Consider the following 13,688-nt stretch of genomic DNA (forward strand, 5'->3'; position numbering starts at 1 on the left):
ACACAAGATACATAATTGTAACCTACTATATTTTAAATTTGTAGTGTTCTGCTTTATATGGTCATATGATGGTATTTCACATAAATATCTATTTCTATTTAATGGTTATTCTCACGGAATGAACTCATGTTCAGTGGTTACACTGTATTCTAGCCTGTGCATAAATTGAGCATAAACAAAAACTAAAAGTTACTAAAAATGCAGTAAATTATTGTTATTATTATGTAATTATTGCACATTTGTTTGGTCCACTCTTCATCCCTCTATTATAAATAGTACATATAATATACATCTTTCCTGAGGGGTAGGTTAGGTTTGCCTGCATTTAATAATAAACTTATACTAATGTAGCATTATGTTTCTTTGAGGTACACAAAGAGTGAAACTGTGGGATAAGAGAATCAAGAGCTAAAATGTAAATGCAGGTACTGTAGCCTAGGACTTTGGTAGAAATACAGACATGGAGAAGTGGGTGGGGAGTGTACAAATACAATATATATATATAGATATACTGTAGATATAAATTATGGGAATAAAAAGGGGGGTGGAGCCTTTTCCAGGTACAATCTTCAAGTCAGAGGACAACTATTAAATCTTTTTTTTCGGGAAAACCCAAGACACAGAATTAGAACTGTTTTGGTTTTAACTGGAGTATTCAATTAAACAATTAACCTAATTATTTTCTGAATTAGACATAAATAATATTTTTAAGGTTTTTTACAGGTCATTACATAAGACATTCAGTCCTTTAAAAGGAACATTAAAGGTTACCTATGGATAACATCTAGGAATCTGATTAGATGTTTTACAATTATACATCTATAGTAATTAAAGAATTAGATCAATGATGTAACTGAGACCTTGGGTGGAACAAAAACCAAAAGACCCTAGGTCCTACAGGAACTTAGGCTGAGACCTCAGGGTTTTTTATAAAATAGTCTACATCCCAAAGAGATTTTTATATTAATAGCAATAAATTATAATAATAATAACTTTATGGAATAATGTGCACATTACATAAGAGATGCCTTACAATTGCAAATGACAGAAGCTGTCATGAAAAATGATCCCTTTTGGATCGTGTGACTAATATGTTCCAGTCCCCATGTTCTGGCTTTTACCCATAAAGAAAGCCTGTATTCCTTTATACCTATTTATTGTGGCCAGCTTTACCTAACCATTTGAATAATTAAAGGAATTTGTATCATGTTCTGACCTGTGATCAGGTTCTGAAAGGAGGACATATAATATTAATTACCATCCTGCTAACCAATTTACTTTTACATGTTTCATAATTTACTAGGTCCCACTCTCACAAACAAAAATCTATCTTTCTGGGTTAATGCAGATTTTTTTTCCATATTATGCAAGTAATTCATTTTCCGTTTGGGTGAGGAAGAGAAAAATAACTGTATCTGAATCCATCTGGGACAGACTATAGTTAGCCAAGAGTGAAGAGACACAATGAAATTTCATAAAATATGAACTAGAATGGATGTGGGAAAAATTTGTATATTTATTACTTATTTAGTAAAGTCAAAAGGAGAACCTCAGGGAAAAACAAAATGTCAATGCATCATGTATCTAAATTATTTTACTTTAATGCTATGAGTATTAGAAACAAAATGTAAGAAATACTGTAAAAGCAACTGTATTATCAGATAATTATGACATAATTTAAATCACATTATCCTGCCTCGCACCTGTTGCTTTTTGGGATAGGCTCTAGCCCACAGCAAGCCTGAATTGGACAATCGGTTATTGAAAGTGATGATGATAATGATGATCATGACGAAGCCTTACCAATTCAGGAAGGCTAACTATGAATGAGTGATGATAGTTTAAGAACGTATAAAATAGGAATAATAATTTAACAATAATAATTGCTTATACTTTTATAGCGCTTTTCTGGACACGCCACTCAAAGCACTTTACAGGTAATGGGGACTCCCCTCCACCACCACCAATGTGCAGCCCCATCAGGATGATGTGACGGCAGCCAAGTGCACCAGAACGCTCACCACACACCAGCTATCAGTGGGGAGGAGAACAGAGTAGTGAAGCCAATTCATAGATTAAGAGGAGATTATTAGGAGGCCATGATTGGTAAGGGTCAATGGGAAATTTGATCAGGATAACACCCTACTCTTTTCGAGAAACACCCTGGGATTTTTAATGACCACAGAGAGTCAGGAGTTTTATGTCTCATCCGAAGGACAGCACCTTTTTATAGGAGGAATAGGAGGGCTAAACAAATGGATGGGAACAGCTTGAAGATATTTTGTTTAAAACATAATAAAGATTCATCAAAGCCAAGAAAGCAATGACTGAATAAATAAAACATTTAAGGAAGATATGAGGAGAGTACTTTATAAAACATTCACAAAATAATTCAGTTACAGATATTAGAAAAGCCAAGGGTGACATTCAAATGTACACTATACCGCAATCAAGATTAAACTTAATAATGAATAATTACAAAAGCAAGAGAACAGTAAGAATAAGGTAAAATGTCTCAAAGATAACAATGGAACATTTATACAGTAGATGATGTAACAAAAATGGCTGTATTTAATGAACATTTCACTCTGCTATTTTACTTACTGGTGTTTACCAAAGAAGAAACTGAATTATGACAACAGCCTACGGCTATGTGAACACACAGTCGTATATTGAATAATATTAGCACAGAAGAGGCAGAAGCCTTATAGATTCTTGACAAACGTAAGATAAACAAATCTTCAGGGCCTGGTGGTATTCTACCAATTGTACTTACACAAACAAGCTGTGTTATCCATCGGAATTAACAAAACTCTTCCAGAAGTCTCTTGAGACAATACACTGGCTGGAAAATAGATTATTGTAGTGCAAATCCATAAAGGGGGACAAATCTGTTCAAAGTAATAAATTGTAGTTTTTTGTACATATCTTGTGCAAAGAGCAATAAGTGTTACTTTTATTACTTAAAAAGTTATGGAAACAATAGTTACAACTAAACAAGATTAGATTTTCAAAATCCGTTTGATAATGTCCCTCATAGCAAATTAATTCTCAAATTGTAGGTAGCAGGCATTCATGGTTATACATGGATAATGGATTAAGAACGGCTTAATGGACAAGGAATTGAGAGTACAGATGAGAAACAAATGCTCACACTGGGGAGTCGTGTTTAGTACAGGGATCTGTATAAGAACCATTGCTCTTTCTAATTTATATCGATATAAATTTTACTATAGTTAGTAAATTAGTCAAGAGGCAGCTTATACCAAAATAAGAAAATTAGCTTATAAATTGCAAATGAAGTTCAAAATTTTAATTGTCATGTACCAAAAACAATAACTGCAAAAATAAAATGGGAGGCACTCAGCTTGAAGTGGCTACATATACAGTAGGAAACACTACACTACAGACACTATTTACATTTTATAAATGCTGTGGGAGGAGGAATACAAAAGATAAACTTAATGTTAGGATATATATTGTAGCTAAAATTCAGAATTCAAATAGGGAATATTATACTAAAACTGTATAAAGTAGCAGTAAAGTTTTATTTAGTTTACTGTCAAAGTCATGGTCATCAAGATGCAAGACATACAACTAGTATGGAATCAGTTCACGGAAGAGCAGATACATTCTGAGCTGAAACAACTGCCTTGCATTTGTAGGTTTAAAGAGCCTTATTATTCTAATAGCCTTTTAAAAATACCTTATTATTAGTCTTCAACAAGGAAGAATAAGACAGGACCCGAAACATTGAAAGACCCTCAAAGGCATTGTTAAAGTGAACCCACTGGCCATCTTTAGAATCAACAGTAAAACATGTACCAGAGGACACAAGTGGAAACTACAGGGAAGTGCATTTTTACACAAAAGGTGTTGAGAATATGGAACAAGCTGCTAAGCCATGTTTGTTGAAGGTGATATCATGGCTTGGATCAGTTTGCTACTGAAAAACCACAGGAACAAGATGATCCAAATTGCTCCCCTCATGTCTGTATTTTTTTATGCTCTTACAGTATGTTCTTACAAGTGTGTTGTTGACCATGCCTAACAGGACCCTTTAACACAGAATTGTGCCTTTTCAATATGTACTGTATAGCATTAATTGGATTTTAAAGCGTGATCCTGAAAATACAATTTTAGCCTCCTCGGAAAACTATATACAGTAATTGGTACTTTTTATGTGCAAAACACAATTACAAGACACCTACTAAGATCATCAACCAAACCACTTAGTATTCAGATACCAGCTGCGAGCTCAGTTTTGAGCTGCCTGTCCAATCCTGCTTTCAATCATAAAATCAGCTTTTCATCATCAGAATAGCATACCAACTGTTGTGAAGCAGAGAAAAAAAAACCAGTAAGTATGACAACGTAGATATTTTCCCCAGATTTGATTATTATGTATGGACTATTTATTTAGTAAGCAAAATATGACACGGTCAACTCATTTACAGTTCTATTTTGGTATAAATATTACAATTGATTGCCATAAAAATGCACATTTATCTAAACACACAGACAACTTTCTAGTTACTGTAGTATTTCTAATAGAAGTACAAAAATATAACATACAACCCAGACACTATAAGGTTATTCTTTACTAATAATTTTGGGGCATCTTATTCAGTGAGCAATTCTCCTCGAGGGAGATGATGGTAAGAGAGCTCTGTGATTTCCTCGGGTTTGTCTAATGAAGAAACTTATCATATTTCATCTCTCAGGGCTCCTTGAACAGATTTCTACTCCTGCTGGTAATTAAAATTAAGATTTCAAAGGCAGAGACTCTCACTAGGGATCACTAGGTAGGAAGCACTAAATAGAAATGTCAGTTTCAGCTCTTCCGAGTTTCTTGAAAAGCAATCACAAAACAAAAACATGACTGTTATCAAGAACAACAACAACAAGACTCCCATGCAACCCTGTATTGGATAAAGAGGTTAGAAAATGGATGGAATAAAAAAAGGAAGAACAGTCAGTATGTACTGTACATGATGGTTAATACAGACCAACTTAAATAAGCATTTTTTTATTATCCATCCATCCACTTTCTAACTGATTAATCCAATGCAGCGTTGTAGGTTAGTCATAGCCTAACCAGGCAAGTAACAGGTCCAAGGATGCAGGTACAGACTTGCACACACTCAAGCCAGGGCAGTTTTTCCATGAGCCATTATGTCCTGGACTGTGAGAATAAATCAAAGGACCCGGAGGAAACCAATGGAACAAGGGGAGAACATACAAACCCCAAGCAGATACCTGAGAACTCAGGGCCCTAGCACTGCAAGGCAGCAATGTTAACAAATGCACCGCTGTGCTACTGCTTTAATTTAAAACTGAGTGGTAGACTGATGTTTTCTGAGGTGTTAAAATGCATTTAACAAAAAGCTCTCCAGTTTGGATGCTGAAGTAGTTTTTCAGTGATAGGATGTGGAAAATGGTTCAAATACGTGTCGGTATAATTCTACATATGCAAGTCCTTAACAAATAGTTGGGGATGTGAACATTTACCAGAAATTAGAAATAAACTGGTCTAAGATACACAATTGCAATTCTGTTTTAGCTTTGACTTTGATTTACTGTTGAATGTCACAGATATTTCATTTTCTTACAATTAGCAACAGATACCACCCTTTTTGTCAGCTAAGGAAAGCAGAAGATTAAATTTGTCAGATGTTATCCATACTAATCTATGCTGCGTGGCATACTGCTCTGTAGGTGGATGAAGGGTAGGTGGAGAAAGCCCATCACACTGGGCTTATCTTTGTGAACATGTAGGCCCTGGAGTAATAAACAACTTCAGAGAGAAATTCTTACCAGCTCATCGTGCAGGATAAACTGTAGGCTGTTATCCAGGATAAATGGCAATTCCAAAATACTGTATGAGGAACACTGCTCTATACATTTAACCTTGAATGCATTTTTAAATCAAATTTAGAGAATGTACATTTTTTGGAAACTGCAAATTTCCAAATAAAATTTCATTAAACATTGTTGAAATGTTTTAGTTTTGGTCCTTTTGGTCATTTATGTACATAGCATAAATCATGAAATTGCGTTGTGTTCACTGAATGAGCAGTTTATGAACATTTGTTTAATGCCATAGGGTCTATTCATGATCAAGTATTTTATGTTAAGAAAATATAAAACGGGGATATTATATTATTACGAAATAGGTTTGTGAATTTTTCCTGAACGGCCCATGGAAAGTTAATGAACAACCCCCTTTTTTTTCACAGAACAACAGTAAAAGGTAAAAAAATATATATGTCCATATATACTGTGTACAGTATATAGTTAGTGTAGTTGCCTTAGGTAACACTTGCCTTAGGTCTTACTGCATTTACACTTTTCTTTTTCAGTGAAATAAAAAGCCTGCATAAAGTTTGATTGAGCCTCTGTTTATGACAGTTTATTGTGACCAACAGGGATCAACTGTGGGCGGCTGGTCAGCCAGGCTCAGTAGCCTACTGTGACAGCTGGACATTGATTAATGTTGAGGGGGGAGTAAGTTTGCATCCTTTGATAGTTTTTCCCTTACAACGGAAAGAAAAAAATGAGAAACATGTGCACGTTTCCTCTGTATACTAGTATCACTGAAAATAATTTTGAAATTAAAACTGTAATTTATGTAATTTATAAGTGACAATATTCACAGCGCAGAAAATATCCTATTTTATAAGATGTAAAAAATAAATTTTACAGTAGCTTAACTGCACAGTAGGTTAGTTCATATTTTCTCCTAGCCATTAAAAAAAAATAACCAAAGAAGGTAATTGATAAATTCTTATTTACAATGATGACTTACATAGCACCCATTTAACCAGGAGGGAATCTTTACCCAAACAATATGACCTTCCTCAAGGTTAGAACAGCAGGTTCCCACCCAGATTGCTTCAAGTTCCAAATCCAGAGCCCTAATCACTTCTCCAGCAGTGCTTTCCTATTTTGGTGTGTTTCATTCACCCAGCCAAATTATAATTGCCAATTGTTTTCTTTCTTCTATTTTAGAACAATGACTTATAAAATCTTTGTCTAATTAACAATGAATAATGCTCAATGTGTAATCATTTTATGACAACACTAATGGGGCAGGCTGTGTTAGGACATAGCCAATAGATCTTAAAAATACCAAGAGAGCGGTGTGAAACGTGTGAAACATGGAAAGTGAACTGCAAAGAGACACAAAGAGAGACAGAATAAACTGTAAACTGTACTGGTTTAGCTAGTACATTCTAGTTCCAGTTTATTCCAGAAAACCTGTATTGTACAGAAATTCTATAAGGGTTCCCTTTCACATTCAGCACATGTACTGTACCAACATTGTTGTGTGAAGACAACAGTGCCGAGCAATTAGACTCAGCAGTGTCATGTGTTGGACCTATTTTCTCTGGTCACAGAACACAAAACAGATTAGTTACCAAACTAATTAACTTTCTAGCGACTGATACCTTAACATAAAAAAGATGACACACGCAATGCTGACGTAAACACACTTTAATAATTTAAAACCGTGTATAATCTGATATCACTTGCCTTAAAAGTCCATGTATAGCTTACAGACCACATGTTTTATTGATAAGCTCCTCTTTTAATTTGTTTTTCTGTGACTAAAAGTAGGTCACCTCAGTCCAGTAACCTGATAGGCTGGACAACTCTTGTTAACTACACATTCTTTTAACATTTAAGGTCAATATTCTAAATGTCATGCAAAATAAATTATCAAAAGTTACCAGACCTATTTAAATAACATTACAATTCATGATCTTTTCTGTTTGTGTTTGCCCAAAGTTTAATCTTATAAGTATGAAAGATCAGGTGAAGCACTCTAAATGATGACAGTTCCTGCTGCTGATAATGAAGTAAACCAACACAGAGTACAATCATTGTGACCTCTCTTGTCAGAATGATACAATGCACACTGCATTAAAAGAGGTAATAACAATATCATGGGAGGAAAAATGCTTGTAAAACACATCCAGTATTAACATTTTCTTTGAAATTAGACAAATGTTTTCACATGCCAGCAATTTCTGTATGTTTTTCCCTTTAGAGTAGTGGGGGTTTGCAGGTATCTGCACAATGTGGACCTCTCCTAAAATAAACAATACAGACATAGTTGTATTGGTATGTTCTTGGTCTTCTTCCATTATAAAAGCTGTCAGTCCAACCATCCATCCATTTTCTAACCACTCCTTACATTTAAGGGAGGAGCAACAGGGCAAACAGACACACGCACTAGTCTTCCCATAAGCCAATGAAGCTATCAGTATGAGTTTGGAATGTGGGAGGAAAGCAGAAAGCCAAGTGAACACAGGGAGAACATACAAGCTACACACAGCACTTAGGGTACAGAACACTAGTGCTTAGGGGCAGCAACACTAACCACTGCACCACCATGCCACGCAAGTTGTCTTTCAATTAGCCAAATGTAAGTGATTACATCTTGTGCTTTACTTGAAGTACTGTAATACCATGAGGTCCAGCCATACACACTACCACCTTATTCCAGTTTCTTTTAATATGAGCTGTGATCAGTTTAGTTTCTTGAAAATGAGAAATCGATGAGCAATACATTTAACCTAGAGGATATACAAAGTTTAAACAGATTTGCTTTTCTTTTTTGAATGAGATAGTATCTGTACAGCTGAAGCCATGCTTGCAGATCATATTCTTTTCTCCTGATAGACCGGAGCAAAGACAGATGCTTCTCATATTCTCAGTGGATGTCCGACGTAATGTAGCGGGTAACAGAAAAAATTAACTGAATCTGAATATGAATGGAGTGGCTTTGCAAATAAAGACTGATGATAGTGAGAACATGAAATGTGATCTGCTTAGAAATATGTGATATATTTTGTCTGTATTTTCCATGCCTAAAATATTAAAATATTCTCAAAAACTTTTGCTGAAAGTTGGGGTTGGAATTGGCCTTACTTTGTGAAATTGTGGAGACGTCACAGGACTCTCAAGCCCGGATTCCCCATGGCTTGGTCAGGAGGCTCCTTCAGCAGGAGCTGGAGTGCTTCAGAATGAGGTGCTTCATTGCCCTGCCCTCCCCCACTTGCTTCCAGAAATACCTCAGAAATCTTCAACAGGACTCCATGTGCTGTGAAACCCCAAAGACTGATCTGGCAGTTGCATTCAGTGCTCCTCATATTTTGTCTAGGCAGTGATGCCCCCATTCCATATGTTTGCTCAGTCACAATCTAGGTGGATCTGTGTAAGCTCCTTCTTGCTCTAAATATTGACTTCACAATACAATGCAGACAATATTATCGAAGGCATAAAACATATTCTGGTGTAACTGTATAAAAAATGACATATTTTCACCATTAGATTGCCCTTTTTTATGAATGGGTGTTACTGGACATAAATATTGAACTACAAGTTCCATTAGTATACGTGTACATTTTTCTTTGTAGAATATCACAGAAAATTAAGTACACGTCAGGTCTCAATGTACATACAGTAGTAGTATCATTTGTGGTATTCAGTGGTCTTCTTCCACAGTAATAAAACCATCCTTAAATAGCTGAGCTGCAGTATAGTCATGCATGTCTGTATCTTCCTTTGGCACAATGTGGAATTCTATTGCAATTCCTTATACAGTAGATACAGTATGTGTTTAAATATTTGGATGGACCTTTTTTTCCAAACTTAGATGAAAGTGAATTTAACAACTGGGTATATTTATTTAAAAAAAAAACAATTATACATCTAATCAAAAATGAATATTATGGGGAAAGTGATTCTCCAGCACTGCATGCACTACCTGCACCTCAAAAAATGCCAGTTTTTGCCAATGTGGCAGTCATTCCCCTTCACCCCCTCAATCCTACTGTTTGCCACAGATACTAGAGAAAACTCTTCATGCAATCAGACATATTGGAATAAAAAATATGCTTTTAGTGGTGAGATAAACTGCATTTAGTGATATAAACATTTTACATTATCTCCATCAGTGACACATTAACAAGTTTATGGTGGTGAACCAAGAAACCCCTAACATTTCTTTGTTAGCTTTAGGAAAGGATATCAAAAGTATATAAAAAAAGTTGCAGTATTGTCAAAACTGTAGTGAAATAACTGCTAAATAGAAAATTTGGCATTATAGTTTAATTCTATTATTAGTTTCGGAAGCAATTTTTGAGGACATTGCACTGGGGATAAAAAGCAGTACTATTGAACAGATAGGGCAGTGTTCAGACAGTAGGAGATAGTCATTTTAATAATACGAAACCAGATACAGTATTTGAATAATTCTAGTGTGTTGTGGTGTGACACTAGAAAGGACCAACATAACAAGGTCATTTCAAACTGTGAAAATCTACTAAAGTTACTGTATTGTTTTCATAGGCAGGTGATTACACAAATGTATTTACAAGCTCACACACAGGTGCATTATTTTAACAACCAGATATGAAAAGTATGAAGAACTTATCCAACAAGAGTCCACTGACCTGTTTGTGAACACCTTGCTGTAGTTGTACACTTGGATTTCCAGCATTTCATTTCCATCGATGTTACTGGCAATGGGCCATCGGAAAGTCTGACAGAAATAGTAAAATCAAGGATTACAAAAACATAGCAGACAATTTTTAAGCAGCTGCAAAATTAAGGTAAGAGTAAAACAACGCCAGCAGCCATGTCACCCTGCAACTCACAATTGGCGATCCACTAAAGCTAAGCAGTTGTGAGCCTGGTCAGTACCTGGATGAGAGACCTTGTGGGGAAAAACTGCTGCAAGAGGGGCCAGTAGGGGGCACTCACCTTGTGGTCTGTGTGTACCTTAATGTCCCAGTACAGTGACACTATAATGTAAAAACGGTGCAGTCGTTTGCATGAGACATAAAATGGAAGTCCCGACTCTGTGGTCATTAAAAATCCCAGTCCGTTTCTTGAAAAGATTAGGGGTGTTACACCAGTGTCCTAGCCAATTTTCTCACTGGCCTTTACCAGTCATGGCCTCGTAATAATTTATGAATTGGCTTCATCACACTGTTCTCCTCCATACTGATAGCTGACGTGTGGTGAGCATAGTGGCACACTATGGCTGTTGTCACATCATCCAGGTGGGTGCTGCACATACAGTAGGTAGTGTTGGAGAGGGGTCCCCCATACTTGTAAAGCACTTTGTGTGTTGTGTATTATTATTATTATTTAGAACAAGAGCACCAAAATATATGCATGCAAATATACAATGTTTTTTTATGCTTAGAAAAAAGGATATATTAAATTTACATGTTGATGTGTTTTAATTCAGAGATGTAGTAAAAGACCTGTCAATTTTCAAGTGTATGGTTGATTTTAGGCCAGCTGGAAATCCTTCTCACAGAAAAACAGGTAGTTTAAAATGCTGATTGTAAAGATACCCGAGGAAGAGCTAAAACGGTTTGTGCGTTATTGTCTTTCCAGTTATTTTTTTGAATGTGTAATCAATTCTATTCAATGCATGAAAGCGTTTGGGATGACTTCATTAAAATATTCTCAGAAGGGACAGGTACTGTTACATACAGCAAGCTACCCTCACCCTCCCAACAGCATTTTGCCAGAGATGTCTTGTCTTCCTGAATCCAGAATCCAGAATCCAGAATCTGATGTTCGGACTGAACTCTGGTATTTAGCAATGTAGCATGTACACCCCTCAAAGAATGTCAAAAGGTAACTGGTTTAAAAAGAAAAATCACCTTTAAGATGAGTGACAAACGGTAAATGACACCGAAAAAGTATTTCAGCTTTTAAATAAGCAATCACCAACAGAACAAGAACAGGAACAGGAACAGGAACAGGAACAGGAACAGGAACAGGAACAGGAACAGGAACAGGAACAGGAACAATAACAATAACACATCTTAAAATGAGACATGTATTCCATCTTCTTGGTTTGAGGAACTCATGACTCTAGGTTCTACAGCCATTGTCCTGGAGAGCCCCTATCCAGTGACCCTTATCCTGGATCAATTGTATTTTAATAATTTGTTACATTTCCTACTAATGGATAAATAATGGATCAATTAAGCAAGTTATTTGTTTAGTTAAGAGATCTCTAATGCTTTCGATAACAAATATAATGTTAAAATTTCCTTCATTGTTACAGTATGTAAATATTTAAAGATCACAGTGAACTTGTTTCAGATCTTTAGAAATTTAGTAGTAATAAAACTTTCTGTATAGGGGCTCTCCAGGAAGAGCATTGGATATCTACCAAAGAAAACTGAGACCAGTATCACATTACCTCAAAATATGATATGGTTTAGGACTGGATATTTCTTTATATTCTGGTTTTACTAAAATAAATTCATTTCACCCATCCCGCTTAGTATTATTGGGAGAAACAAATTAAAGGCAAGCCATCATCAGAGAATAATTATGTGTAGAGGCTGACTTACATTACTTAGATTATCTCAGATTGTTATAGTTACATTTCTTAATAATTAATTATAATAATTCCTTACACTTATATAGGGCTTTTTTGGACACTCCACTCAAAGCGCTTTACAGGTAATGAGGACTCCCCTCCACCCCCACCAATGTGCAGCATCCACCTGGTCAGGACGCCAGGGTTACACCCCTACTCTTTTCAAGAAACGCGCTGGGAATTTTAACGACTACAGCGAGTCAGTGCAATATTTCTTAAATTTTTTAAATGTGGCAAATTTAAAGGAAAAGGAAATTTAATGTTACACTATGAGAAAACACATTCTGCTATGAAAATCTCACAATGTTAGCGTTTGAAAGAAATCACGGATGGATAAGAAAAGCTTTGGTTTAAAGAGCAGGACCATTACTGTGTTGTATTTGTATTTCTATTGTCATGGGTATATAAAACAAAAAAGCTAAACCTTCATTCCTGTGAGGTGCTGACACTCCGAGCAGAGAGGGGAGAGCAGCAGGATCATACCCAAGGCTTGTTCTCACTGCACCCCTGTCTGCTTCAGTTACAGTCTTGACCTTTGGAGTTCCAGGCACTCTGCTTACTTAGCCACCTCCGCATATCCCGAACACACTGCAGTGCCCTAGCTCTTAGTAGTTTCAACTTATATTTCAAGAGCAATAAAAGGAGACCTTGGAAAAATCTCAGTAAAACCATAATTCTAATTGAGTAATTGTCTCCTGCCTTTAATCTGTCTCATAATGCAATTTGGCCACGTGGTTTAAATATATTTAGCCCTACCTTTCTCTTGAAGACATGCCTTTCAGGCCTTGGACTTGAATACCACCTGGTAGATTAATTTCTACAAGACAGGCTTTTCCCCAAAAAAACTGCAAAAGCCCATATCAGTGTCATTAAAGGAAAAGGCTAAAACCAACAAAAAAATATATAATAGATAAATATGACTGTAATACAAATGTTCTTACTCACCTACTATTGTATGTATTTACTGTATATATTTTTATGAAGAAAACATTGGCTTATAGTACATTTTCAAATGATGTTTGGTAATTATGATTCTTTCCACAGCTATTTACCACAAATATCTATTTTTTAAAACAACTAGAATAAAGTAGTTTTATCAGTGTGTCTCAGACTCACTTCACTACTATTATAATGGCATTAAGGGATTATAGCACCGAGCATTTAGTCTGAAACAATACCACCACTTTTTCATTCACAGTTCCTGCAGGTTTCAAACAGATCGGCATTGTCCTAATATAATAATCAGCTTTGATTTGATTTCAATTAA

The 13,688-nt window shown here is 35.7% G+C and overlaps 1 protein-coding gene across 15 annotated transcripts in view; it reads right to left on the reverse strand.

The window, feature by feature from the left end:
- The window catches only part of otofa (otoferlin a), a 176,170-nt gene that overhangs the window by 117,972 nt on the left and 44,510 nt on the right, over nt 1–13,688 (reverse strand). For all 15 annotated transcript variants that reach the window (XM_088625211.1, XM_088625208.1, XM_088625206.1 and 12 more), the window contains exon 3: nt 10,464–10,552. In XM_088625211.1, the coding sequence (XP_088481337.1) occupies nt 10,464–10,552 (89 nt within the window). The remainder of the gene's footprint in view (nt 1–10,463; nt 10,553–13,688) is intronic.

This window comes from Lepisosteus platostomus, chromosome 3 (genome assembly GCF_059453375.1).
Source record: "Lepisosteus platostomus isolate fLepPlt1 chromosome 3, fLepPlt1.hap1, whole genome shotgun sequence".
Lineage (NCBI taxonomy): Eukaryota > Metazoa > Chordata > Actinopteri > Semionotiformes > Lepisosteidae > Lepisosteus > Lepisosteus platostomus.